Genomic DNA, 24,125 nt, shown 5'->3' with positions numbered 1-24,125 from the left:
TGGCACAAAATCTTCAAACGTATAGTGACGGCTGGCTAAAATTAAAAAAAAAACTGGCCTTTTTCAAAGTGGTTCAACATGGCAGGCGATCAGGCGCAGTTTTATAATTTACTAATTACATTATTATCACCAGATAATGACGTACGAACACAAGCAGAAGTAAGTAGTTACTAAAATGTAAATTATAATATATTATTTTGTATAAAATTCCGTTGTGTAAGGAGTATTATTTTAAAAGTTTGCCTCGTGTCAAAACGTGGTCATGGAGGATCTCCGGTTTAATTTTTTTTATAAAATTTAAACACGTTTTACGCTGAATTATGTGAACACGCGGTTTTAATAACTATTTCTAAAGTATATACTGCATGAAATCTCAAATTGAGCTACATGTACTATTTCAGGCTTGTGGTAATGAACATGTGCTATTTTAGGTTTTAATGATGTTGCGCCGAATTTTAACAACGTAAATTTCATTAATGTTTTTATTACAATTAAATGCACTGATTTATATTACTAAATTATTTTACTTTGTTGTGTTCAGGAAGCCTACAATAATATATCCACTGAAACGAAGGTAGTATTCTTAGTGGGTGCCATCCAAAATGCAGACCTTGCAGAAGAAGCCCGACAAACAGCAGCTGTATTGCTGCGAAGATTACTTAGTGCAGAGTTCTTTGAGTTCTTCCCCAAATTGCCCTTTGAACAACAAGCTATGCTTAGGGAACAGTTGTTGCTCACTCTACAAATGGATGTTAGTCAGCAATTGAGACGCAAGGTGTGTATTATATATTTTTAGATTGTTTTTATTTATTATAAGGTGTTTATCTTCTCATAGTGTTACTATATTTGATATATAAGCTAACTTTTATTTGTGGTATGCAAATGTAATAATTTAGCCACTACATAATTAAAGTCTAAAGATGTGACTCATACTGTGATGTTATTAAGCCAAAACAAAGTAAACAATTTAATACCTTGATTAAGACCTTAACTTTAAATCTAATTAATGCACAATTTTTGCAGATTTGTGATGTAGTATCAGAATTAGCCAGGAACCATCTTGACGATGATGGTGTCAACCAATGGCCAGAGTTCCTTCAGTTTATGTTTAATTGTGCCAATGCACAGGATTCTAACATCAAGGAGGCTGGCATCAGAATGTTTACGTTAGTAAAAGCTGATATTAACATGTTACATGGCGAGATAATATTTATTTGAATTTAAAAAATTGTAAATCAATTCAATGGATACTAAACTGAAATTAAAACCTTATGAATGATGTTAAAGATTTATATCTGGTTTAGATCTGTGCCTGGAGTTTTTGGCAACCAACAGACAGAAAACCTTGATTTCATCAAGAGGATGCTCCTCTCAGCACTGCAACCGTCAGAATCTGAAGCACTGCGTATGCAGGCTGTGAAAGCAGTTGGTGCCTTCATCTTGCTCCATGACAAGGAACCCACCATTCAGAAATACTTGGCTGATCTACTGCTGCCATTTATGCAGGTTTAACTTACTATTTTTGCCATTATTTTGCACACACAACTCCTACGTGTACATTTGTATATGAAATGTATTACTGCCAAAGTGTGCGATATTAAATAGAGGATTTCGCTAACACCAACCTAACGATAGGATGGAGTTTGATAGTAGCCCTCAAGACATTTATTCTTAAAAAGATTTCATATTTGAGCCCTGTACTCTTGATTATATTTAGACTCACCATAAATTATACATGTTTATTATATTAATTTAAAGACACCCATGTTTTTTTTTTAATGAATTTATAACCATGTGTATATGTGTTTAACAGATTGTAGTGCAATCTATAGAAAAAGCTGACGATGATGCTGCACTGAAAGTTCTTATAGAACTGGCGGAATCTACACCCAAGTTCCTCAGGCCCCAGGTTGAGGCTATTTTCCAAGTGTGCATCAAGGTAAGTGTTGGAACTATCAATCATTACAATTTCCATTTGAGCCTCATTGCAATATAGAATGTGCTCATAGTTGCAGCATAGTATCTATAATTTTTTGGTTTTACATATGGTTTATGGCATATAAAATATCAAAAATTCTTTTTTTTTTAAACCCTTAATGCTAAGTATGTTTGTGTGATTTAGCTGTTAGGTGACCAAAACAATGAAGACAACTGGAGGCAACTTGCTCTTGAAGCTTTGGTGACATTGTGTGAGACCGCCCCGGCCATGGTTCGGAAAGTGGTGCCCAATGCGGTCAAGGTGCTCACCCCTCTCGTACTTGAGATGATGTGTGAGCTGGACGATGAACCCGACTGGTCTCTTCAGGACGATGCTGCCGATGATGATAACGAGCAGTAAGTGACAATAATGAGATAATATTCTTCTTTGTTTCTGTTAACTGTAGTACTGAAAGTACATTAATATTACTAAATTGAAGCATAAGCAAAAAAAAATACAGGTAAAGATTTGTCTACTATTGAGCATTTTCTATCAATTGTGACACTGACTTATTTAAATTTGTGTATACTAATATTATTAAGAGGTAAAGTTGAGGTTGTTGGGGGTAATACAGTCTACTTGTCATAAGGCTTAGACATATTTACCGTAGAAATAATTTTCCATGGCTTAGGTTAGATAGGATTTTTTAAGTATGTCAGAAAAACCGAATGTGCGTCACAGCTACCCGGGACGGATCGCTAGATTTGATTTAAATATATTTCTTGTAACACCTTTTTTATCAGCAATAAATATCTCTTAATAAGTTTTACTAACAGTACTAAATAGGTGTGCTAAAGTATGACAAATGGTTTTAAGAAAGAAGAATCTTATGAAGTTACGTACTCTCACACGAAATGGATGAAGTTAATATTTTAAAATAGTAAAATTCTTTCTTTGGCTTCATTTAACTAGAATGTAGCCACATAGAATTTTACAAGATTAACATCGAGTTAATTAACATTCTTGCTGTTTTATGCCCGGATGTCAGTCCCTCGATGACAAGCTATATTTTGAAATTGTGTCATGTTTATGATTTTGCTTATTTGTCCCTTTATGTTAAACCTTATCTTATGAAGAAAAGCGAGACTTATATTACACATATTTGTCTTGTAAATCACGACCATATATATTTACAAACACAGCTAGACAAAATATATCTGAATTTATTGTGTCCCACTTCTTTTAACCTAACTCCCGAAGCTCTGTCAATATCTTAAAACTTGTCCTGTCATTAATATAAAGATTATGTTTGCAGGAACTACGTAGCGGCCGAATCGGCGTTGGACCGTATTTGCTGCGGCCTCGGAGGCAAGATCATGCTAGGTCTCATCGTGGGCCAAGTGCCCGAGATGTTGAACTCTGAGGATTGGAAGAGACGCCACGCAGCCTTGATGGCTGTGTCTTCGGCTGGCGAAGGCTGCCACAAACAGATGGAACAGATGTTGGACCAAGTTGTCTCAGCAGTGCTCAATTACTTGGCGGACCCTGTAAGTATTAACATAGGTGGTTAAAATTTTTCCAGTGGTCTGAAAGTTTTGCTAAGTATGTATTCAAAAAATTCAAAACTCATTGTTAGTTGGATGTACTGAAAAAATAATATTGATTTATGATATTTCTATGTCACTTAATCAATGAGTCAGTAGTGGAATGTTCAGTTAAGAAAAATAGGCTTAAATGAGCACCACTTACCACCACATCGTCAATCTTGACCTTGGCCTACTAGGTCTTCACAAGCTTTTTCATTATGCTAATTGAGGCCACTTCATTGCTAAGAGAGGTTTCAAAGATGGCCTATTTTTTGCAAAAAATAATAAGCTGTTTCAATGAACAATAGTATTTTTTTCTTCTCGGTAAACTGCCTGGCCCTAGCTGACTTATTCTATTTCAAAATTATTTATTCATTTAGGTAACACAATGTACACTTATAAACGTCAATAAAGAAATACATATTAAATGCTTCTAATTTTATATTTACTGCCAGTTCTCAAATCAAGAGTGTGTAACGGATGAAAAGAACTGGCAATTAACTCTCCTCCACTCTTATTATTCACATATGAACCAAATCAAATGTATCTTAAAGTTGGTAACGTTTTTATTCGTGATTCCAGCATCCACGTGTGAGATACGCCGCATGTAACGCAGTCGGTCAAATGTCGACTGATTTCGCTCCAGTGTTTGAGAAGAAGTTCCACGACAAAGTTGTTCCCGGTCTACTCATGGTTCTCGATGATAATGCTAATCCTCGAGTACAGGTAACATTTCCAAACCTATATAAAATGAGCAATGTTATGTTTTAATTACATTCATTTATTTGTAACCTTTAACCTTTTGGTTATATAATTTTATACAAATTTAACAATTTGCAAATAATGACTAATTTAGTAATATTTATAGTAAAAAAAAAACAATTTCATGATATTGCAGAATACCTTTTTTTTAAGATGTCAATAGTGTCTCCTTGACTTATTATTAGGGATGCATCGATTCGCCTTTTTGCCGATACGATACCGATGCCGATGCTTTTAGAAATATAGTCGAGACCGATACCAATATGGATACGAAAATTAAATTAAGGTAAAATATATCAAGTTTAGTTAGAAAACAAACAGTTACAAATTTTGAATAAGATAAAGGCTTAGTTATTAAAATTAAGAATAAGAGGAAATAATTTAATAAAAATAAAATAAATAACTTGTTAAAATTAATATTGATAAGATTTTTGTAATGCTGTCGAAAAATACTACTCCCTATAAGGCAACTTAAGCGAAATGGAATACGCTGGGACAAAGTGGGCGAGAGAGACAACGACCTGAATAAAACGCGGGGCTTCCCCGGGAATAGATAGTCCGTGCAACGAACTCGATCAGACCAGATGCGGATTACATTTTTATAGCGCGGATTTTGAAAAGTATCGGTATCGGATGCCTCCCTACTTATGATACATTTCAATATGTGGGTAGGCCAATTTTTTTTTCTGGAAGCATGTTGAAAAATGAAAATTGAAATCGTTTTTGTTACAGGCGCACGCAGCAGCTGCATTGGTGAACTTCAGTGAAGATTGTCCAAAACCAATCCTCACCCAATATCTGGGACCTCTAATGGACAAGCTTGAGGCAATTCTTACCGCCAAGTTCAAAGAGGTTTGTCCTTTTTTCATCATACACTCTCAACAGTAGTTTCTGTACCCAATGTTCGTTTGTGGCCAATTAGCTCAATCTGTTGGTCACTTCCATACCATTGGGAAATTAAATGTGGACTTTGCTCCGTTTCTATCTATTATAGCTAGTCACGGATCTCAGTGCGCAGACATTTTTAGTAAGCCTGTTTAAATATGATATTTTGAAATTCTATTGAAATGTTGCCATATGTACATTAAATGTTATCAATTCGCGTTTATATTCTTTAGTTAATGGTTTTGTTGCCGTTACAGTTGGTGGAAAAGGGCACAAAGCTGGTGTTGGAGCAGATAGTGACCACCATAGCATCGGTCGCCGATACGGTGGAGAAAGACTTCGTGCTGTACTACGATCGTCTCATGCCCTGCCTCAAGTACATCATAGCAAATGCCAACACTGAGGAACTGAAATTGCTGCGCGGCAAGACTATCGAGTGCGTCAGTCTTATTGGTAAGTTAATAACTCGAATCTTTCGACTTAAAAAAAAATAACCACCTGGAATCCTTCAAGAAAAGTGCGTACCAATTCTTGAAAGGCCGGCAACGCACTTGCGAGCCCTCTGGCAATGTGAGTGTCCATGGGCGGCTGTGTCATTTAACATCAGGTGAGCCTCCTGCCCGTTTGCCTACTATTACATAAAAAAAACAGCCTCTTGGCTTTTATCAGATTTTATTTTTCCTAGTCAGTTGCATGGTCGTATAAAGTCTCTCATAGTTCTTCGTAAATAACTGTGCTCAGTGTGCAGATATCTGGTGTGTGGTCCAATGAGCCACCTAGACACGATTAGACTAGTGTAGAGCCCAACATCCCTTGGCAACGAAGTTGACAAGATCTATCTGGCATTTTTGTCGCTCTGTTGGCCAATGGGTCATTTATCTGTTGATATTACACTAAGGTTATTACTTAAATTGTTATGAAAAGTATATTATGTCGATGTATTAATGATTTGTATTGTGTTTATTGTACATGTGAGGAGGAGATGTTCTCTCAAATACACTTTAGCTTCAATTATAACGAGCAGCGGATTGAGGGCAGCAATCTTTCTTTTAATCACGATCTACTAGACACACCAACTCTGTCCAATCTCTAATCACTTGCTCCACTGAATACTCCGTTAAAACTAAGCTGCGTTTTATTGATATTAGTGATTGTTATAACTATATATTCTGAAATTATTCCGATGTGGTTTAGCACATGTAGTAGATTTTAATGGATAACATTTTTTAGGACTCGCGGTGGGTGAGCAGAAATTCATGGCAGATGCCTCTGAGGTGATGGACCTTCTGCTGAAGACGCACACTGATGGAGAAGCCCTGCCCGCTGACGACCCGCAGACCTCCTATCTCATATCTGCCTGGTCACGAATCTGCAAAATTATGGGTGAGCTTTGAAATTACATTCTGTATTTATATATAATTTTGTTCCCAAGTCTTTATAGGATTATTTTTGAATGTATGTATTTATAATATCTTTTACAAGGATATAGGTAATGTATTTCTTAAATAAGTATTATACTGTTTAAACTTAACTATGATAGACCAGCACTTTGAGATAATGTAATCATACAATTAACCTTTATGATTGAGTTCAATTTAATAAACTAAGCGCAATGAGCAAATATCCAGAATTAATTTTTTTGTTATTCTTATACACATGCCCTTGAAATTCCTTGGCAAATCACTAAAGTCACTCAGTCGGGCTATGGGACTACCCTCTTATCTTTATTTGTATGAAAATGTCTGGTCATGTTGAGAAAATTCCCACACTACGGTTAAGGCACCTTGTCTAAGCCCCATTGTCCATATTGCATTCCATAGCTTATTATACTACCTATAAATATATAAATACTTTTTTCTTATTTATTCAACAGTGTGGTTTCTTGAAAACCTCATTCCTGTTAGTCCTTATAATTTTAGTATTATGAGAGTCATGTTTGTACAATGTGTAAATATTTGTTTTTGTACTTCCTTAAAAATGTGCTACTTGCATTTTACTCGGGTGTCGCATCAATAGATATTATACCAATTAAGTTCCTCCAGTTCCCATTTGTGATAATTGTTAAATAAAAATCTTTAGGCAAGAAGTTTGCTCAGTACTTACCTATGGTGATGGAGCCAGTTATGAGAACGGCAGCGATCAAGCCCGAAGTGGCACTGCTTGACAACGAAGACCTAGAAACTATCGATGGGGACCTTGACTGGCATTTTGTCTCACTTGGGGAACAACAGAATTTTGGCATCAAGACTGCAGGTGAGACATTTTTTAAGAAGTATATTATTTGTGAAAAACGTCCAAACGTTCAATCTATCGATTTGATATGTTCGGTTCTAATCCTGACCATAGAGCATACTCGTGTATCTCATACTTTCGTTACTATTATTATAATTAACATTCGACGCTCTCCAGGCCTCGAAGACAAAGCCTCCGCTTGTGAGATGTTGGTCTGCTACGCGCGTGAGCTCAAGGAAGCCTTCTCCGAGTACGCGGAGCACGTCGTGAATCTGATGGTGCCGATGCTGAAGTTCTACTTCCACGAGAACGTGAGGATGTCGGCCGCGGAATCTCTGCCCTATCTGCTCGAGTGCGCCAAAATAAAAGGCCCCCAGTACATACAGGGAATGTGGGCGTACATCTTGCCCGAGCTGCTCAAGGCTATCGACTCGGAGCCCGAGCAGGAGGTGCAAATTGAGCTGCTCAATAGTCTGGCGAAGGTACGTTTCTCTTCTTTATCGCTTACCTACTCATGGTGCAAAAAATATCGTGATCGAACCGACATATCTTCAATTGTAGAATTGAACACATATAGACATATATGGTTACTATATGTTCATAATATTGATAACATCCTTAAATTAAATATGTTTATTGTGGAACTTAAGAACACAAGTATCACTTATCCCACGTCAATAAATTTGAAACGCAGACATCCCTACTCATCGGCCAAGAAGACAGGATGTAGAGAATATCCGGCGTGAAAAAGCAAATCATCAAACAACACTTATTTTATAACAAATATCGCAAATTAATATATTTCGTGAGGCTCGACAAAAGTTACTTTTGTCATTACTGTACAGTTCATTCTGATATAAAATTTCTTTCTTCAGCACTTGTCTGTTGAGTTTAAAAAAAAGGGGTTTTTCATGCATTATTTTAAATGCACATTGGATCATAATTGTATCGTAATCATGTTTTGAACAACTCAAGTTACTCTTAACAAAGATATTAATTTGTAATGTGTTTGTGACAGTGTATCGAGGTGCTGGGTACCGGCTGCCTGTCCGAAGAGTCAATGGCAGAAGTTCTACGTATCCTGAACAAACTGCTCACGGAACACTTTGAACGCGCCACCGAAAGACGACAGAAGCGAGCCGACGAGGACTATGATGAGGTAAACGATATATATATATGTCGACTTTGTGCAATAACACATTCATACTGGCCTATATAGTAAACAAATATATATATATTTGTTTATTGATTACGGAAATGTAAATAAATGAATACGTTTGCAGGTTGTGGAAGAACAGTTAGCAGACGAAGACAACGAAGACGTATACGGATTATCTCGCGTCGCGGACGTCCTCCACGCCCTGATGGCCGCCTACCGCGACGCGTTCTACCCTCATTTGGACTCTCTTCTGCCGCACCTGGTGCAGCTGCTGGCTCCTTCCCGACCTTACGCCGACCGCCAATGGGCCATATGCATCTTCGACGACGTCATCGAATTCGGAGGACCGGCTTGCGTCAAGTACCAGGACATCTTCTTGGAGCCGATGCTCAACGGCCTCAGGGAGAGGGAGCCGGAGATCAAACAGGCGGCGGCCTACGGCTGCGGGGTCTTGGCCCAGTTCGCGGGACCGCAGTTCGCGGCCGCCTGCGCTCGAGCCGTGCCCTTGTTGGCCGCGCTCATAGCGGAGCCCGACTCTAGATCCGTAGAAAATATCAACGCTACAGAAAACGCTATATCGGCAGTGGCGAAGATCATCAAGTATAACCATTCGCAAATCAATAGGGACGAGATTATTAGGCATTGGTGAGTGGGATTTTATTACCGACGTCAATACAAGTTACTCACGAAATCCCCAGACTCCTCTACCCTCAATATGTTACTCACATTAATTGTGACACTTGGCCCAGTTTCTAAATACAATCAATTAGTCGTTGAATATTCATGAGAAAGCATTCAAAATATCAAAATTAGTTTTATGAAAACACAATCACTCTGAATAAATAAAACAACTCAACTAAATTCGGAGAACAGAAGTAGTAATTGAGTAGTGGTTGAAAGTTTAATGATTAATAATTTCAGGCTCACGTGGCTGCCGGTGGTGGAAGCCGCCGACGAAGCGCCGCACGTGTACGGGTTGCTGTGTGAGCTGGTGAGCGGTGGTCACGCGGCCCTGCACACGCCCGACGCAGTCCCACGCGTCATCGCAATCATAGCAGAGGCCTTCCTTACGGATGTCGTGCCGCACGACGACGCGGTCTTTGCACAGATGGTGGCCCTGGTGCGGCAGATACAGGTGACACCAAATATTATAATATTTATCTCAATAGTAATTAATTAGTTTTGGGTACCTTAGCATCTGATTGAGTTATCTTATAAAATTAAACCACTATGTTAAGATGAATTTCTAATGACATTGGTTTTTGCAGAGTAATGCGGAAATGTTCAACTCGTGTCTGATGCAACTGAGCAATGACCACAAGGAGGCTCTTCAGCTGGCTCTGTCGACATAGTGGCTCTAGCATCGCTTATTTATTACCTGCACGTCACTCCACGCTCCATCCGCCATGTGTCGCCTTGTGCATTCATACTCGGGCCCAAAATTAAACCGTAGACTGCCTAAATAACAATAATAACCCTCTGTATCCGTTAAAGAGTCATATTCGCTCTTCTAGTTAGAAACAATTGAAATTACTATGTAATTCTATTTTTCCTTTATTTTTAACTCTCCCGGATCTCCTCTGTCGGGCTTAAATATTGCTGTGATATATTTTGTACTAATTTATAGCAGCCATCGTTAAAGTAGCTTCGCCTGGCCACGTTTCGATTTCTAAACATTTATGTTTGTATTTATATATGTTAACGATGTGAATTGTCCAATTTTTAAGTTGACAGATTATTCCCCATGTTATTGACTTAATTGCAAAAGAATTTAGTTTTTGAGATAATTGTTGTATTGAGATATGCATTGTATGCAATTTAACATATTGTGACAAAATTGGACTTTCACATTCCATTTTTTTATTTACCAAGTTGTGCGTTGGGATCTTGGTAGCTGTTTTTAAGAAACAATTATATTATTCAATAATATAAAAGAAATATGTAAACATTTCTTTGTGTTTGACCTAAAATAAAAGTTATTGATATTTAGTTGTTTTTTTTTATTTACCAGTATAAAGTTTATTTTTTAGCCAAAACTAATTTTACTGTTAGTTAGTTTTATCCCTAAAATGCCAAGTTTTATTATGTTGTGCCTAGTTTGCACAGATTAGGATGACACGTTTATCTGAAAACAGTGTCAATATATTATCTGTCACCATTCTGAATTCTCTGCTGTCTATGGTATATCTAATAGAAATTTGCCGAAACCTGCCGAGTGCCGTCTGACTCTGAAGTCTCGAGTGAAGTTTTGGTGTTTTATCGTCAATCGTGTAGTATTTATTAATTATTTATAGTTATAATTTTATTAATTTATCTATAACTGAATAATGTTACATTAAAAGAAATTATTTACTTGATAAATTTTGTTATTTTAAAGGCACGTGCAATTCTAATCACAATAATGTCGCGGTTGTAATCACGGTCTTTTTTTAAAAATAGAACTCTTACGAAATCCTTACCTGTCAAAACAAAAACCTTATTTTCATCAACAACGAAATTGTATAAAGTAATAAAATAAATTATTGTACAAGGTCTATTGTGTGTTCATAAACCGGCGTGCCATGAGATAATGTCTCGTAAGAGATATCGAATGGAAAACGAAAAGGAAATGAGTTCTAAATTGGAAGATAACGGCGACGGACCCAACGGTAGTGATGCCAGTTTTTGCAGCAGTAGCAGTCAAGTCTTCGCTGATAGTGCTCAGGTTAGTCAAGTTATGAATTCTACCTACAACTTTATGTGTAATGTTAAAAGCGTTTATATATCACATTGTGCCCTACAAGTAACAGCAACAGTCTTCTTAGTAAGAATACTCCTTAATTAGTTATAATAATATTTATTTTCAAAAGTAGTTCAAAATGTTAAGCACCAATCATTGAATTGAAATATTAGATTTAGAAAAGTTGTATTAATAGTCTTAGTGCAAATGTTTTAGTTACTGTATAAAGTATCTAAATAATTTACAATTTTCTGTACTCTGTAAAATTAAAAATTTCTAACTAGGACTAGAATACAATTCTAATAAGATACATTATTGGTTTTTCTAAATGTAATATGTAGGTATACTGTATATTTGATTGTCAGATTACTAATAAACATTATTATATATATTTATTTACCTACTATATTATACTGTTTTCTTTTTAAAAGTAATTAATACACAAGGTTTCTTTTATCGTCGATATAAATTTAATTGAATTATTAAATATACATGCTAACACATAAGATTTGGTTATTTATTAAATAGACATTACCCATGCTTAATATTGTAAACATGTTTATTGAATTCATATCAAAATGCAATAATAATAATGAGAGGCCAATAAAAATTGGGCATGTTTCCAAGTGTGTGGCGTGATGGTGTTATTTCTTTTATATTGTCTGTGACATATTACTTATGACCTCAATGGCTCCGTGAATGTGGGCTTGTTTCTTGTATTTGAAGTGGTCTGTCTGGCCCTATCCATTGGTCCCATAGAAAAAAAAATAATTTTGTTTAGGTTTACTTTCCAATTAAGTTAAATTTCTTATTGACCCTGTTGATTTGGTAACGGTAATATTAAGAATTCTAGCTTTCATACATACTGTAAATATACTCATACATTGTATTAGTGTTGTTTTTGTTGGTTGTGTTATTTTTTTTATATAGGCAAGATGAATTCTGATTTCTGAATTGAGAGATGTATAGCGTATACCTATATGTGTGAGTTGGGTGAATTGGGGTGAGTTAAAAAAGCAAAATTCTGTAATCAAGTCAAATCAAATCAAGAATTAAATTATTCACTCAATGGCTGAATATTATTAACATATCTTGATCATACCCTAAAGGCTCAGTCTGAAATGCAGTTTAAGAACCACGGGCGCCCTATGCCGGTTTTCTGTAACTTCAAATAGCTATACGAATCTCGACGTTTTTGTATGCAATTTTTATGTAATTCTCTCAGTATCCGTAGAGCTGATATCGTGATCTTGAGATGGCGCACTACAATACCTTTACTAAAATAGTATCAGAGCTATAATTTGTTTACAAATTCTTCTTAGTCAGGTTGAAACAACACGTATTTCACAAGAAGTATCAATTATTGAATTCCTAATGAGAAGTGGCTAAAAAACATGTTCAAGTTCTAATAATAATTCTAGAAAATATATCTAATCGTTTAACGTCAATATAGTTTTCGTGCTAAATTTTAACCCCAGATTATACCCAAACAAGAAGCACATCCAGCTATGGTGGAACGGAGCTTTGCCTGAATGGAAAATACGATTATTATAATTCAAGACTAAATGAAAACACGTTGAACCCGGATGTTTTAAGTGCAGTGTAATTTTATTGTTCCCTTCACTCTACATAACCTTAAGTTAAAAAAAAATACTTTCCGAAAGTATAAAATGTATGTATGTTGTAAACATTACTCTAATAATAATAATAATAATAAACAAAATTACAGTCTTTTATAGCAAATGTTTGGGCCTGAGACAAATTTATTTGATTGATTCGTTTCACTGTGATTGGTCCTCTAGTTCATAGACACGAGGAACGATACGTCCGTGTGAAAAATTCACAATTGAAAACGCGTCGTCATTTCCTTTCACTCTATAACTAAAATTATACCTTTAAATTATTATTATTCTTTCGTTTCGTAATAATAATGTTCTAATATATAAATAGAAACATGAGCCAACAATGACCGCAAATTGGCGAACACCACTAGGTCACTAAAGCGGTCGTCAAACCTAATTCCTATTTCGCTCCGAAATATGTAAATTTAGAACGTGTGACAATTGTCACTAATTAACATAGAGCAACGGTGAAAATGTATTATTTTTAAAATATCAGTACTCAATAAATAGGTTTTTATTGTAAGATGTCACCTCATTAGATCTAGTATGATTATGAGTCGAATTTAAGCGCAGCTTTTAACTACCGTTAATACGTTTTTGACACACCGGAGTCATGCTTATTCATTTTTGGTTAAAATTATCATCTTGTTCATCAGTCGCTAATCTTTGGTCAAATGTCATTTGACTGTAAATGTCACTAGATTTCTAAGTTTATACTGAGATTAGCTTGTCAAAAAATAGACGTCAAGTGCTCAATCTCATATCAATCTTGCTCTCCGAGTTAACTGTTATTATTCATTCATCACAGCTTAAATAACAGTAAGAGAAGATTACTTTAGTAAAAAAAGTATTAAGACTGAGTTAGAAAGTGTAATAAGTTGGGCTTATATGTATTTTTATACTGGTATATGGCTGATTGCCGTATGTCAAACTTTCTTACAGTGATGAGTTATTGAACGATGTTTGAGTTTCCATTTAGTGCTATTGTCTTTAATTTGTACTACTCCATTACTTTGACTATAGTAGTGACGTTTTGTATGTTACTACTACGTTCGTAAGTAGAATTTGAAAGAGTAGCCGCTAAGTCGCTACTATTTCAAGGTCTCTTTACGACAGCGTCACTGACTATGAAAAAACTATCTAAATAAAAACCTATTTCCTAAGTACGTCATCATATCTAACCCGTGTTGACCTTCACCGCAATTGTAATTGCATATTAGTAATACTAAACCTATGCAAAATTCAGTGATTTCATCACCACTTTTAAAAAGACACTACATCTCAAATTTCTGCATATTATATTGTTTTATATTTACCCTACTAGATTAAATAGCATATCTTCTATCATCACAGACGTGGGAGACGTATGATTTATTCGTCATTCAGCCATAAATCCTGTGGTGGCCACTAGACCTTATGTGTAGAGACCACGCGCCCCCTGTATACAAAATCGATCTATAAGGCACGGACTAATCACCTCATCGACTATACGATGCTCGATGAAACAAACCTTAAAAAATTGGTCTGCCCCGTGGCTTCGTTAAAAATCGTTTTGTGATTTTATTTGAAAGCAGAAGTCGTCTAGAAATAATACCTCTATAATAATTATGTCGTATTTCTGTCCAATATAATGTAAATTTGTTACATAAGATAATAATAATTTATTTTAAAATCGTTGTACGGTCTTCGTGGCGCGCCGCGTTTCTGACGAGCCTCCACGTCGGCGTCACGCCACCACTTCCCTCCCCCCGCTACTTCACACCCGGGTACACCTGCATAAAAATATACACCGTATGCGATGTTGTTAGCGTTTAGATTTCCCTAACAAGCGATCTGCTTACAGCCGGCACTTTATTTAATGTCAGTCGCCGTCCTTCTTCCGTGTAGGGAACTCGTGTCTCTAGACATTTAGTTATTAATAATGCAATTTTGAGTACGTGTTATAGGTGTAATATTAAATATGTCGCTAACAATGACAACAACGCTTAGAAACGGCCATTGCAATGGCAAACTTGAGACGAATATAACGTGTAAGAAAAACGGAACTGTTTCAGACTTTAAATCGGTGAGTAATCTTAAAATGTGTTACCGGTTTCGTATGAATATAAAGATGACCTTAGTTTTGATATCAATGAATTGTTTAATATGTATGTTACTTGAACGATTTTTATTTGATATAAATACTTAGAGTAATGTGCTATAAAGGCCATGGAATCCCATTTTATTACAATTTTGGATGGATGTGTTACCCGTATTTGAGGGATTTGAATTTAGTTTCTCTATAATATAAGTTTCGAGCTTCGTTATATACTAGCGCTTATATATCCTATAGAAGAAAAATCCAATTTAAACCAGTCATTCTTGATATTAATAAAAACAAATATACATTTAATTAATTCCGCCTGTTGCGGAAATTGAATATTTCTATACTGGAGTTCGTCTAATAGAATATATGAAACGTGAAGAAAAAGTGAAAGCTAAAGTGAAGAAAGTCTAGGCTAAGAAAATGCATACATACTGCATTATCAATTTTGGCTTGGCTATTTGTCATGTTATGTTGAGCCATTTTCCGTAGAAGGGCCGTTTCCGTTGTTATTGACTTTACTAAGTTCCTACCTAATACATAGAATTCGATGTCCTTGTAAACGGTTTTGATTGTGTAGTGGTCCGCGTTATGTAATCTAACAGTTGATAATTCGCAGCGCAGACCAAATGTTAGCAATTGACTTACATGAAGCCAAAATGAGCCTTTTAGTTTTTCCCACACTAATTGTAATATAACATTCTCGTTTCCGATAAAGGTCGACTCCACGTATAGACTTTATAGTTAACAGATGTCTCACTTAGATTTATGAAGCCATACATAAGTTAAGTTATTTGTTAGTTACAACCTCATGTTTTGAAAGATTTAACCCAAACGTCAAACAAAGTGTTTCATCCATTCCAATTGAACCGAACTTAACTTCCGTCAACAATTCTTTCGCTGCTTGTCATAAGAAAAGCCTTTTTTTCGATATTCTTAATTTTCATTTCAATAGTTAGTATTTACTTATATTAGTCAATGTTAGACAATAGTGAGTAACAAGGCTTCATATATATTATTGTTAGGGCTAAGTATGACTTCCATATATTAAAAATGTAGTTGATTTTGACATACGTAACATAATTCGCGCTTACCTGTAACGCAGTTTCGATTATCTGATAGCTAATCTGAAGCTTTTACAACCTAAAATTACTTAAACACTGTAAATGATGATTTTATTAAACTGTTAATCGGTATTCAACAAAATTGCAGTACAGTCGGTGCCGCATTCCACAACGGCAATGCAACCTATTGTTTCTGCTGGCTGGATCAGTCCGAACATTATGTTATTTATACTTTTATAATATATCTTAAAAAGCTGTGTTGACCTTCAGCGTGCTTCTCAGTTCTGAGGTCTTAGGTTCCATCCCCGGCCGTGCCCGGTTTTCTGCCTATGTGTGCGTCTTACACTCGTCCGGTGAAAGAAAACATCGTGAAACTAGCATTTCTTTGTCAGACAAGGCTTACCTATTTATCTTTGAAATAAAAATGATTAAAGAAACAGATGTTATCTGAAGATATTTATTGTTATACCGCCACTGTATTAACATCTTAAGGGTCGTCTTTTGTTAAAATAGCTTTTACACATTAAGAAAAACACTTTTTGAACGGATTAAAGCTATGTATTATATCACTGTGACGACGCACGCTGATAAGCACGCGAACGTCGGTAAAAAAATTAAAATTTAGAATTATGTAAATAATTATAAGTTTTAATAATAATACATAGCTTTAATCCGTTCAAAAAGTGTTTTTCTTAATCTTAAAGGTCACATATTAACTTAACGCATATTAACGTCATCGTATCGCCTTTCGCCGTAGCCGTCAACCGAACTTACACGTAAAGCGTAGTGTAGCGCACGGTTATGTACCGGTTTACAATATGTGAGATTGCTATCATAGCCATAGAACTTGATGAAGATAACAGGGGACAGGAGCAAGGGTGGGCGAAGAGACGTTAAATCGGTTACAGAGAGACGTAAGTACGGGAACTGCATGTTGACCACCACATCGCTCTTTGGCTGTTCCGAGGCGAGGCAATTACGTTACAATTCCGATTAGTGCGTTGCAGTATGGAGTTTCATACAAACAATACTGAACGGCTCGAGGTGATACGGTGACAACCCTTTTCCGAGTTGATATGTGTGCTGTGACCCTAAGCGTGATAAGTATTTTCCTTATATGTGTAGATAATACTATGTATTAATTGTATACATTGTACTTGGACATGTGATGTGAAAATTTTGTTAATAAACAAACTGAGAAATACGCGTAAAATCTCGTAATAAATAAAAATGAATAATATTTGGTTGCCAAGCTCAAAACTCGAACGAATTCGAGTATTTTTTTCATTTATTGCTTGAAGTATTAAGGAAATATTTACGGAAAAATCTAAAAACCAGCTTTTATTCCGGAAAAGCGAGCAGTCTATGGGCTGCCAAAGCAAAATGTTCCATACGTTGGTATTTAAGGCGTAGCTCATAGCCATGTTCGATAAATCTTGGTATGATTTATTTGATTTAAGTTTTAAAATAATTTTATGAGAGTTGCGTAACCTAACATTAGTACAGTTACATATATATATTAGTAAGTAGACGAATAATGTTGTCAATCAATTGAAGCCAAAATGAGCCCTTTGGTTTTTCCCACACTTATCAATTGTAATATAACATTCTCGTTTCCGATAATGTCGAGTTAGTTTTTTGTTAATCCAGCGTCTCAACCCCACTACCGCTAATTGTATGTTAGTTATCAGCTCATGTTTTAAACAGTCAAAGCCAGTTGAACAACTCTCAAATAAAGATTTTCAACTCATCACTGGAATGACATAATTGGACAAAGGTACTTGAAGATATGTGCCATCAATTATGCGATATTATTTACAATTAATAAGGTTAACACAGCGCGAAGTAACACTCGTAAGTCAAAAACGTACTGAACTTGACTAAGTCTGTATTCTAATTATTAAGCATTTGAACCGGATTCGGTGTTGGTGCATGACCTGCAAAAATTATGGTCAAAGATAACCTCGACATCCATTCATTCGTTATCGCTTTTTATGAATATTTAGGAAAAAATAATGTCTTCGGGAAGCACTTAGAATTATGTGCCCGTCGACAAGTATTAAGAGGCTTCCAAGTGCGTTGCCGGACGGCATACGGCTTCTTGAAGGACCCTAAGTAACAGGTTGGCATGGCAGCTGGTTCCAAAAAGTAGAGGAGGCAAGAGGAATCCTAGAACATCATACTTCTAACTATACATGTGTACATAGAGACGGGGCTCTTTCTATTCCTTCAACACTAATCAAGGAATTATATAAAATGTAGATAAATTAGTCAACAATGATTATCTTAATTAATGTGTTTAAACTGGTAGTTCGTGAACTTTGATTAATATTGTATTATCGATATTTAGTTCGATAGGACACGGAAGAACAGTTTACAACCAGCAAGCATATGTTAATTGGTTTTAGATTATGTTTGAAGGGGATGATTCATAGTCGAGACTTAATGCTAAATTATTATAACTGTGGCGATCCCCAAATACTTTTTGGGCTTAAGACAGGCCGGTATCATCATTCACCGTTCGAGCGAATGTTAAATGCGCACATAGAAAGGAAGTCCATCTTTGGAAGCCACTACTGCTTTTAATTTACTCACCTTTATTTCTCGGCTTCAATTATCAAGCATTTGTCATCTGTATTATACCAAACATTGTCGTAGTCATCTTCTTCAGGTGCCACTTTATTTCTAAAGGTTGATTAACGTGAATTGACTGGTATCTAGCTTTAGTCTAAACAGTCCTCGGCGGTTGTGATGTCTTCTTGATGACCGCGACTTCTTCTTTCTACAAGCCCGTGTCTATGAATTTTGCCCTGGTGTCTGAGTATCCGAAATATGCGACTTTCCGTATTTTAAGTCTGCATAAACTTACGGCGACCGAGTTAATCACAAAGCCACCAAAAACCAGCTCAATCAATTGCGCGGAAGGCTTGGAATCAAAGCAAGAATTGTGACGTGAGACTCGATAATTATATACCTAGGTAACACTGAAAATGTTTAGAAAATGAAAAACGGCTTAATGTGGAAAGTTGCCAATACTTTTGTTTTTCGAAGTAATCTCCGTTCCTCTCTACGCGTCGTCGCATTCGATGGAACCACTGATAAAGCAGTGGGCCCATTCTTCCTTAGAGGTATCTTCTGTGGCATTTTCGTACGCTTTCACCGCATCTGCAGGGCTCGTAAAGCGAATGCCTCGAATTTTATCTTTAGTTCTTGGGTATAAATGAAAGTCACAGTTTGCCAGATCAGGACTGTATGGCGGTTGAGTCATTATCTCGACACCTGACATAGTCAAATATTCACCAGTCCATGCGAAGATGTTTCTGGTCGCGGCTTAAAGTATGGGGAATCCATCTGGTACAAAGCTTTCTGACGCCTAAATGTTTGTGTTATATTTTTTGAACTTGAGTCTTACCACAATGCCTAGGCTTGCTCGTATCTACTGGTCACTCTCTATTATGCCTCGCACAGCACTGATGTTATCTTCAGTAGTCGCTATTAAAGGACGTCACTCACGCGGATCATCATTGAGTTTGCTACGTCTATGCTTAAACTCATTAAACCAATTGTAAATAGTGGCACGAGATGGGGGTTCATTAAGAAATGCTAATCGAAGCCTATCATAGCTTTGTTGTTGAGTAAGCCTATAACGAAAGTCATAATAAATCATTGACCGAAAATTTTCTCGCGTTAGGTTCATTTCATTAGATTTCCCGCCAAATCACAAAAACAAATGACAAATGAATGCAATACACTACATTAGGTTACTAAGAGTTCTAAAATTGAAATTCCAAGGAGGTTTTCATTAGCAATATTTCTAACTGGCCCATTCTAAACATTCTCAGTGTTACCCACGTATATGTTTTATATTGCCTACGACCATTGTTCAGAGTTGAGGTCGTATGACATGCAATATTACTGGTATTATTTACATAAGTATGCAATACTTATTTCCGACATGTTCTAATAACGTGTACTATTCATTTGATATTCTGAATTTTGAAGTTGAAGCACGAGAACGTGTTTTACAATTTCTTTAATAAATGGCCTTTTATTTACTCTGATACTTTTATACTAAAACACTTTTATATTTCTATCTCATTCTTTTTATGTATCGTGTGTGTCCTTTGGCCTTCAAATCCCGCCACTCTCTGCCATATATCATCAGTTTCTTTAGTCTATCCACCTTCCAAATTCTCTTTCTTTTCTCAGTTTATTGTCCTTAGTACCTTCTTGCTCCACTTTTCTGTTCCTCTTGCCAGGTGCCCCGCCCATTGACACTTAAATTTATATATCTTTATTGTAACATCTGCTACCTTCGTTGTTATTCTTAAATATGTATTATTTATTTTATCTATTATTTTCTTTCTTTACACCATTATATTCGCTTTAATTACGACAAATAATCATCTGTTTTTTTGGATATAACTTTGTGCAATTAATTTGAAAAGTAATTTATTTCTCATTTTACCATTTGCATAAGAATGTTTGTTGGTGGGTATTATAATAATGTTATATCGTTATACTTTATGTATGGTTATGAAATTAATTTTTTGAAAATATGCTGAAAAAAACGACGTCGATTGACGTATTTTTTTATTAAAGTTTACCACATCATATTAATGTACAGTATATGCTATATTTTCTAAAATACATGATAATTATAGTAAACAGTAAATATAATTAAAATATTCCTAAAACAGCGAAAACGGTATCAGATAGGAACTCAACTATATTTTCTTTAAAAATAATGGAAACCATCCACGTGGAAAAAATTCAATGGATTTTCAAAAATGTTTTCATAGTCTGTCACTTGTGGCTGTCACTCGCTGACCACCAATATTGAAAAACCCTGTATGCGTTTTGTTGATATATATTTTATCTATTTGATACAAAGTAAATTCATTATATGACACATAGCCAGGCGTCGCATCACGCCACCTTCTTATCAATGGCTGAACCTTGACATGTAGTAATCATTTTGAGGGCTCTGCCGCTCGAGTATGGATCTGTCATGCTCATCCCCCAGAATGGATATTGTGTCAAAATCGACGATTCGATTCTCTTGTCCAAACATTTGGAAAACAAAGATAATAAGTGCGCCTTTAAGCGAATAAGCCATGCCATGGGTTTGAATTTTTCAAATTGTGCCCAAGAGAATGTTATTTTTGATCTCCGCCGTATGTTTAAAAACAAGGATTCTTGAACGAATTCTGTACTAAAAATTATTATTATTAAGAGGATGGCTCGTATTTTTGTAAGGAATAAATTCGCAAAACTGGACCTATATGCAAAATTGTTTCACAATTAAATATCTACAAAAATATTTTTAAAACGTAGCATTGCGCAAGTATATAATATATATCACCTCGATGTGTGTCGTTCCACAACTGAGCCACTTTGTAAGGCCATTTCTGCAGCGCCACTGTGTGGAACCAGGTGCCCATATTCTTTAGAAATTCCACTTCAAAACGTACGAATTCTTAAAAGATATTTCCCTTGGAAAATATGTTCATGGGTACTAATAATTAACATAATAAAAAAAACATGCCTACATCTAAATAGATATTGTATGAACTCGTTGTTGCTTGTTAAACTTGACTAAATGTCAACTCGTGACAAAAACAATAGATTTTACTTATTCTTATAAAAAGTATTTACGTACGAGCGTGCGTCATGGGATAAAAAAATTGATGGTAATGAATAATTTAAAAGTTTCAATGCTAATAACCGTCTGGAGTTTTACTCAGAGAAGTCATTAGAGATAGTCTAATTGACTTTGGATACGGTTAATTATATACATATGTTTTTGTCGAATTGTGTTTTTGATGGAAAAAGACATATCTACATCTATTTGTTATTAATATTAATCATTATAACAGAAAACAATAAATAACCTTAAAAATAATTACTAAAATATATTATTAAAAGGAGTCCATTTAGGCAAAGTGCCCTAGGTAGGTAGGTACTGGCACCGCAAAGACGGACCTTTAAATATATAAATAGATAGACTAATTCTTTGGCCGAGATGGCTGCCAAGCTCTTTGGTCTGCTGTGATGTCGACTAACCTTTTTGCTATTTCCTTAAAAAGCCTTATAGCGTTAGGTCCCCACGGACCAAGGGTCTCGACACCGAATGGGACAAAATCATATTCGGAGCCTAGACCAGTGTATTTGCATGCTTCAGCATTTACAACCGCTTCACAAGCCGCAGCTCTGTTGTAATAATTACTATTTTAATTTTCTCTTTTCTGTCGAATTAAATTTGACAAGATTTTAAAAATAATTTCCGATTATTTATAATATATATCTATATATTTTTTTACAAAATGTGTTATGTATTTAAATTTAAAAATGTTCAAAATTTCAATCCAAAGCAAGATGGCATCGCACAAGTCCCTGTGACGCACAACACACGAAAACAAACGTCAAGATTTTTTACGTGTTAATTATCATTCTTTAATTATACAAATATTACGTTTCGATTAAAAACAGACTCCGAAGAAATTAAAGTACAAAACCGTATAAGGATTTGACAGGCGAAGAAACATTTACAAGCTTAGTAATATTATCGACAATTTGTGTTTACTGCTGACATATAAAAATCTATGGTTTAAGTTTTAAAGCCATTTGTTATACAGATTTCTCTCAAAAACACTAAATCTATCACGTCAAAGAGCCGATTGTGTTTGCGCTGTGATGAAGCTTTATTTACAACAGATAGACCTAGTTGGTATAAAGCCGTTATTTCGTTATATATTTAATAACAGATAACTATTGTATCTGGTATCTATCCAGTGCATCCCGCGTCCAATTTCGCACCTCTATTGTTTCGAGGTCCTGGTCAGCTTCATCCCACCAACGCAGCTTTGGTCAATGGTTTGGTTGAGAGTTCAGTAAGGACCTTGGGGTTCTGTCGTTGGCCATTCGGTGCACCAGAGCCTGTTGTTATGAATTGGACAATGTTGGCATCGTTTGGGATGTCATAAACTTCTTCATTGTCGCGAACACGCCAAACACCGTCGTCATTTCTGATGTATAATTAGTGATCAATTTTTTAATGAAAAACTACTCGGTGGAACTTCAGCAACTCCATCAAGACCAAGTCGTTTTAGCAACGTTGCTGTGTCAAGTATTTGCTATTATTATTTTGTTTATTCCTACATAGTTATGTATTTACATTGTATATTACGCTTGGCTCGTCATCATCATCGATACAACTCCCCTCGTGAGTTGTGTGCTGCAATATTGCGGGTTTCTTGATTATGAGGAATGCATGGATCTGGTCTGGCGCCTTCTTAAGTTCTCGCGTCATTTTTACATTTTTCATACGGATCTAATAGTCCCTACTATATGTGCTATGGTTGAGAGTTAAAAAAAAGAATGTCAAAATGTATTAACGATCATCGCATACACATCTCCGTAGTTGAGAGTACAACACTTTCACTAGAACCTTGATTTAATTTCTAAGTACTCGTGTGTGAAAGTGTCTATCTTTAAATTATATTGTGCGGCCTATTCATAATTTAACGTATGGTTCAAACCGAAATATACAAGTTGACAGGTTTGTCGATATAAATCTAAGTAATGAAGTATCTTCATACCTTTCGTATACAAATAATATAAAGAAAATATAATTTTTCGAGGTTTAAAAATACTGTTATATTGTCAGTATTCACAGCGCGATAGAATTTTTTCATACAATTTGTATTCGAACGGACTTCCGTATAATTCGAAAACGCTCTCGGCGTAGCAACATTTTCTATTCGATCTTTTTTTAGTACGATTATACGTATTTATGTTTAAAATGTTAATTGCTATCTAGTGTGTTTATATTTCAGTTAGTGAATTTAAAAAAACAATCTGTACGAAGGTTTATTTATTTCGTACCTACAGCTAACTGAAGTTACATAAAGAAATATACATAGTCAAAGATGGAAGACATGTATATGACAGAGGAGTTGTACGGATCTGAACCTGCTGAGTGTCATCAATGGATGTCGAGACGGAATACAAAATTATAATATTATAATTATATTACCGTATAACCTTGATGTCCGTAGCTCCACAACTGTGCGTTTTTAAAAATTACGAATCT

At 35.6% G+C, this 24,125-nt stretch overlaps 2 protein-coding genes across 4 annotated transcripts in view; both read left to right on the top strand.

Moving 5' to 3' along the window:
- Positions 1-47: 47 nt before the first annotated feature.
- On the top strand, positions 48-10,531 carry LOC123717674 (importin-5). Its single transcript, XM_045673802.1, has 17 exons — positions 48-159; positions 542-775; positions 1,024-1,166; positions 1,305-1,506; positions 1,814-1,939; positions 2,123-2,334; positions 3,234-3,465; positions 4,087-4,230; positions 4,999-5,118; positions 5,409-5,604; positions 6,382-6,534; positions 7,231-7,404; positions 7,561-7,865; positions 8,402-8,542; positions 8,667-9,187; positions 9,464-9,677; positions 9,811-10,531. Exons 1-17 carry the CDS (start codon positions 79-81, stop codon positions 9,892-9,894), a joined length of 3,282 nt encoding a protein of 1,093 aa, XP_045529758.1. The 5' UTR covers positions 48-78; the 3' UTR covers positions 9,895-10,531.
- Positions 10,532-10,759: 228 nt separating this feature from the next.
- The window catches only part of LOC123717736 (choline-phosphate cytidylyltransferase B-like), a 30,494-nt gene continuing 17,128 nt past the window's right edge, over positions 10,760-24,125 (top strand). The window contains exon 1 of one of the 3 annotated variants that reach the window (XM_045673880.1): positions 10,760-11,246. In XM_045673880.1, coding sequence (XP_045529836.1) covers positions 11,112-11,246 — 135 coding nt within the window. In that variant the 5' untranslated portion in view covers positions 10,760-11,111. Of the gene's footprint in view, positions 11,247-14,740; positions 14,949-24,125 lie in introns of those variants that run through there. The other 2 variants (XM_045673878.1, XM_045673879.1) reach the window with 2 other exon arrangements.

This window comes from Pieris brassicae, chromosome 13, assembly GCF_905147105.1.
Source record: "Pieris brassicae chromosome 13, ilPieBrab1.1, whole genome shotgun sequence".
NCBI classification, from domain to species: domain Eukaryota; kingdom Metazoa; phylum Arthropoda; class Insecta; order Lepidoptera; family Pieridae; genus Pieris; species Pieris brassicae.
The sequence above is the reverse complement of the archived record's forward strand: the minus strand, read 5'-3'. Positions and strand labels throughout refer to the sequence as shown.

Bases quoted from the DNA above. Each gene is read 5' to 3' on its own strand.
- LOC123717674 (XM_045673802.1), top strand. From the start codon at position 79: ATGGCAGGCGATCAGGCGCAGTTTTATAATTTACTAATTACATTATTA. The intron at 1,167-1,304 runs GTTAGTAAAAGC...TATCTGGTTTAG, and splicing joins GCTGGCATCAGAATGTTTAC to ATCTGTGCCTGGAGTTTTTG. The intron at 1,940-2,122 runs GTAAGTGTTGGA...TGTGTGATTTAG, and splicing joins TTTTCCAAGTGTGCATCAAG to CTGTTAGGTGACCAAAACAA.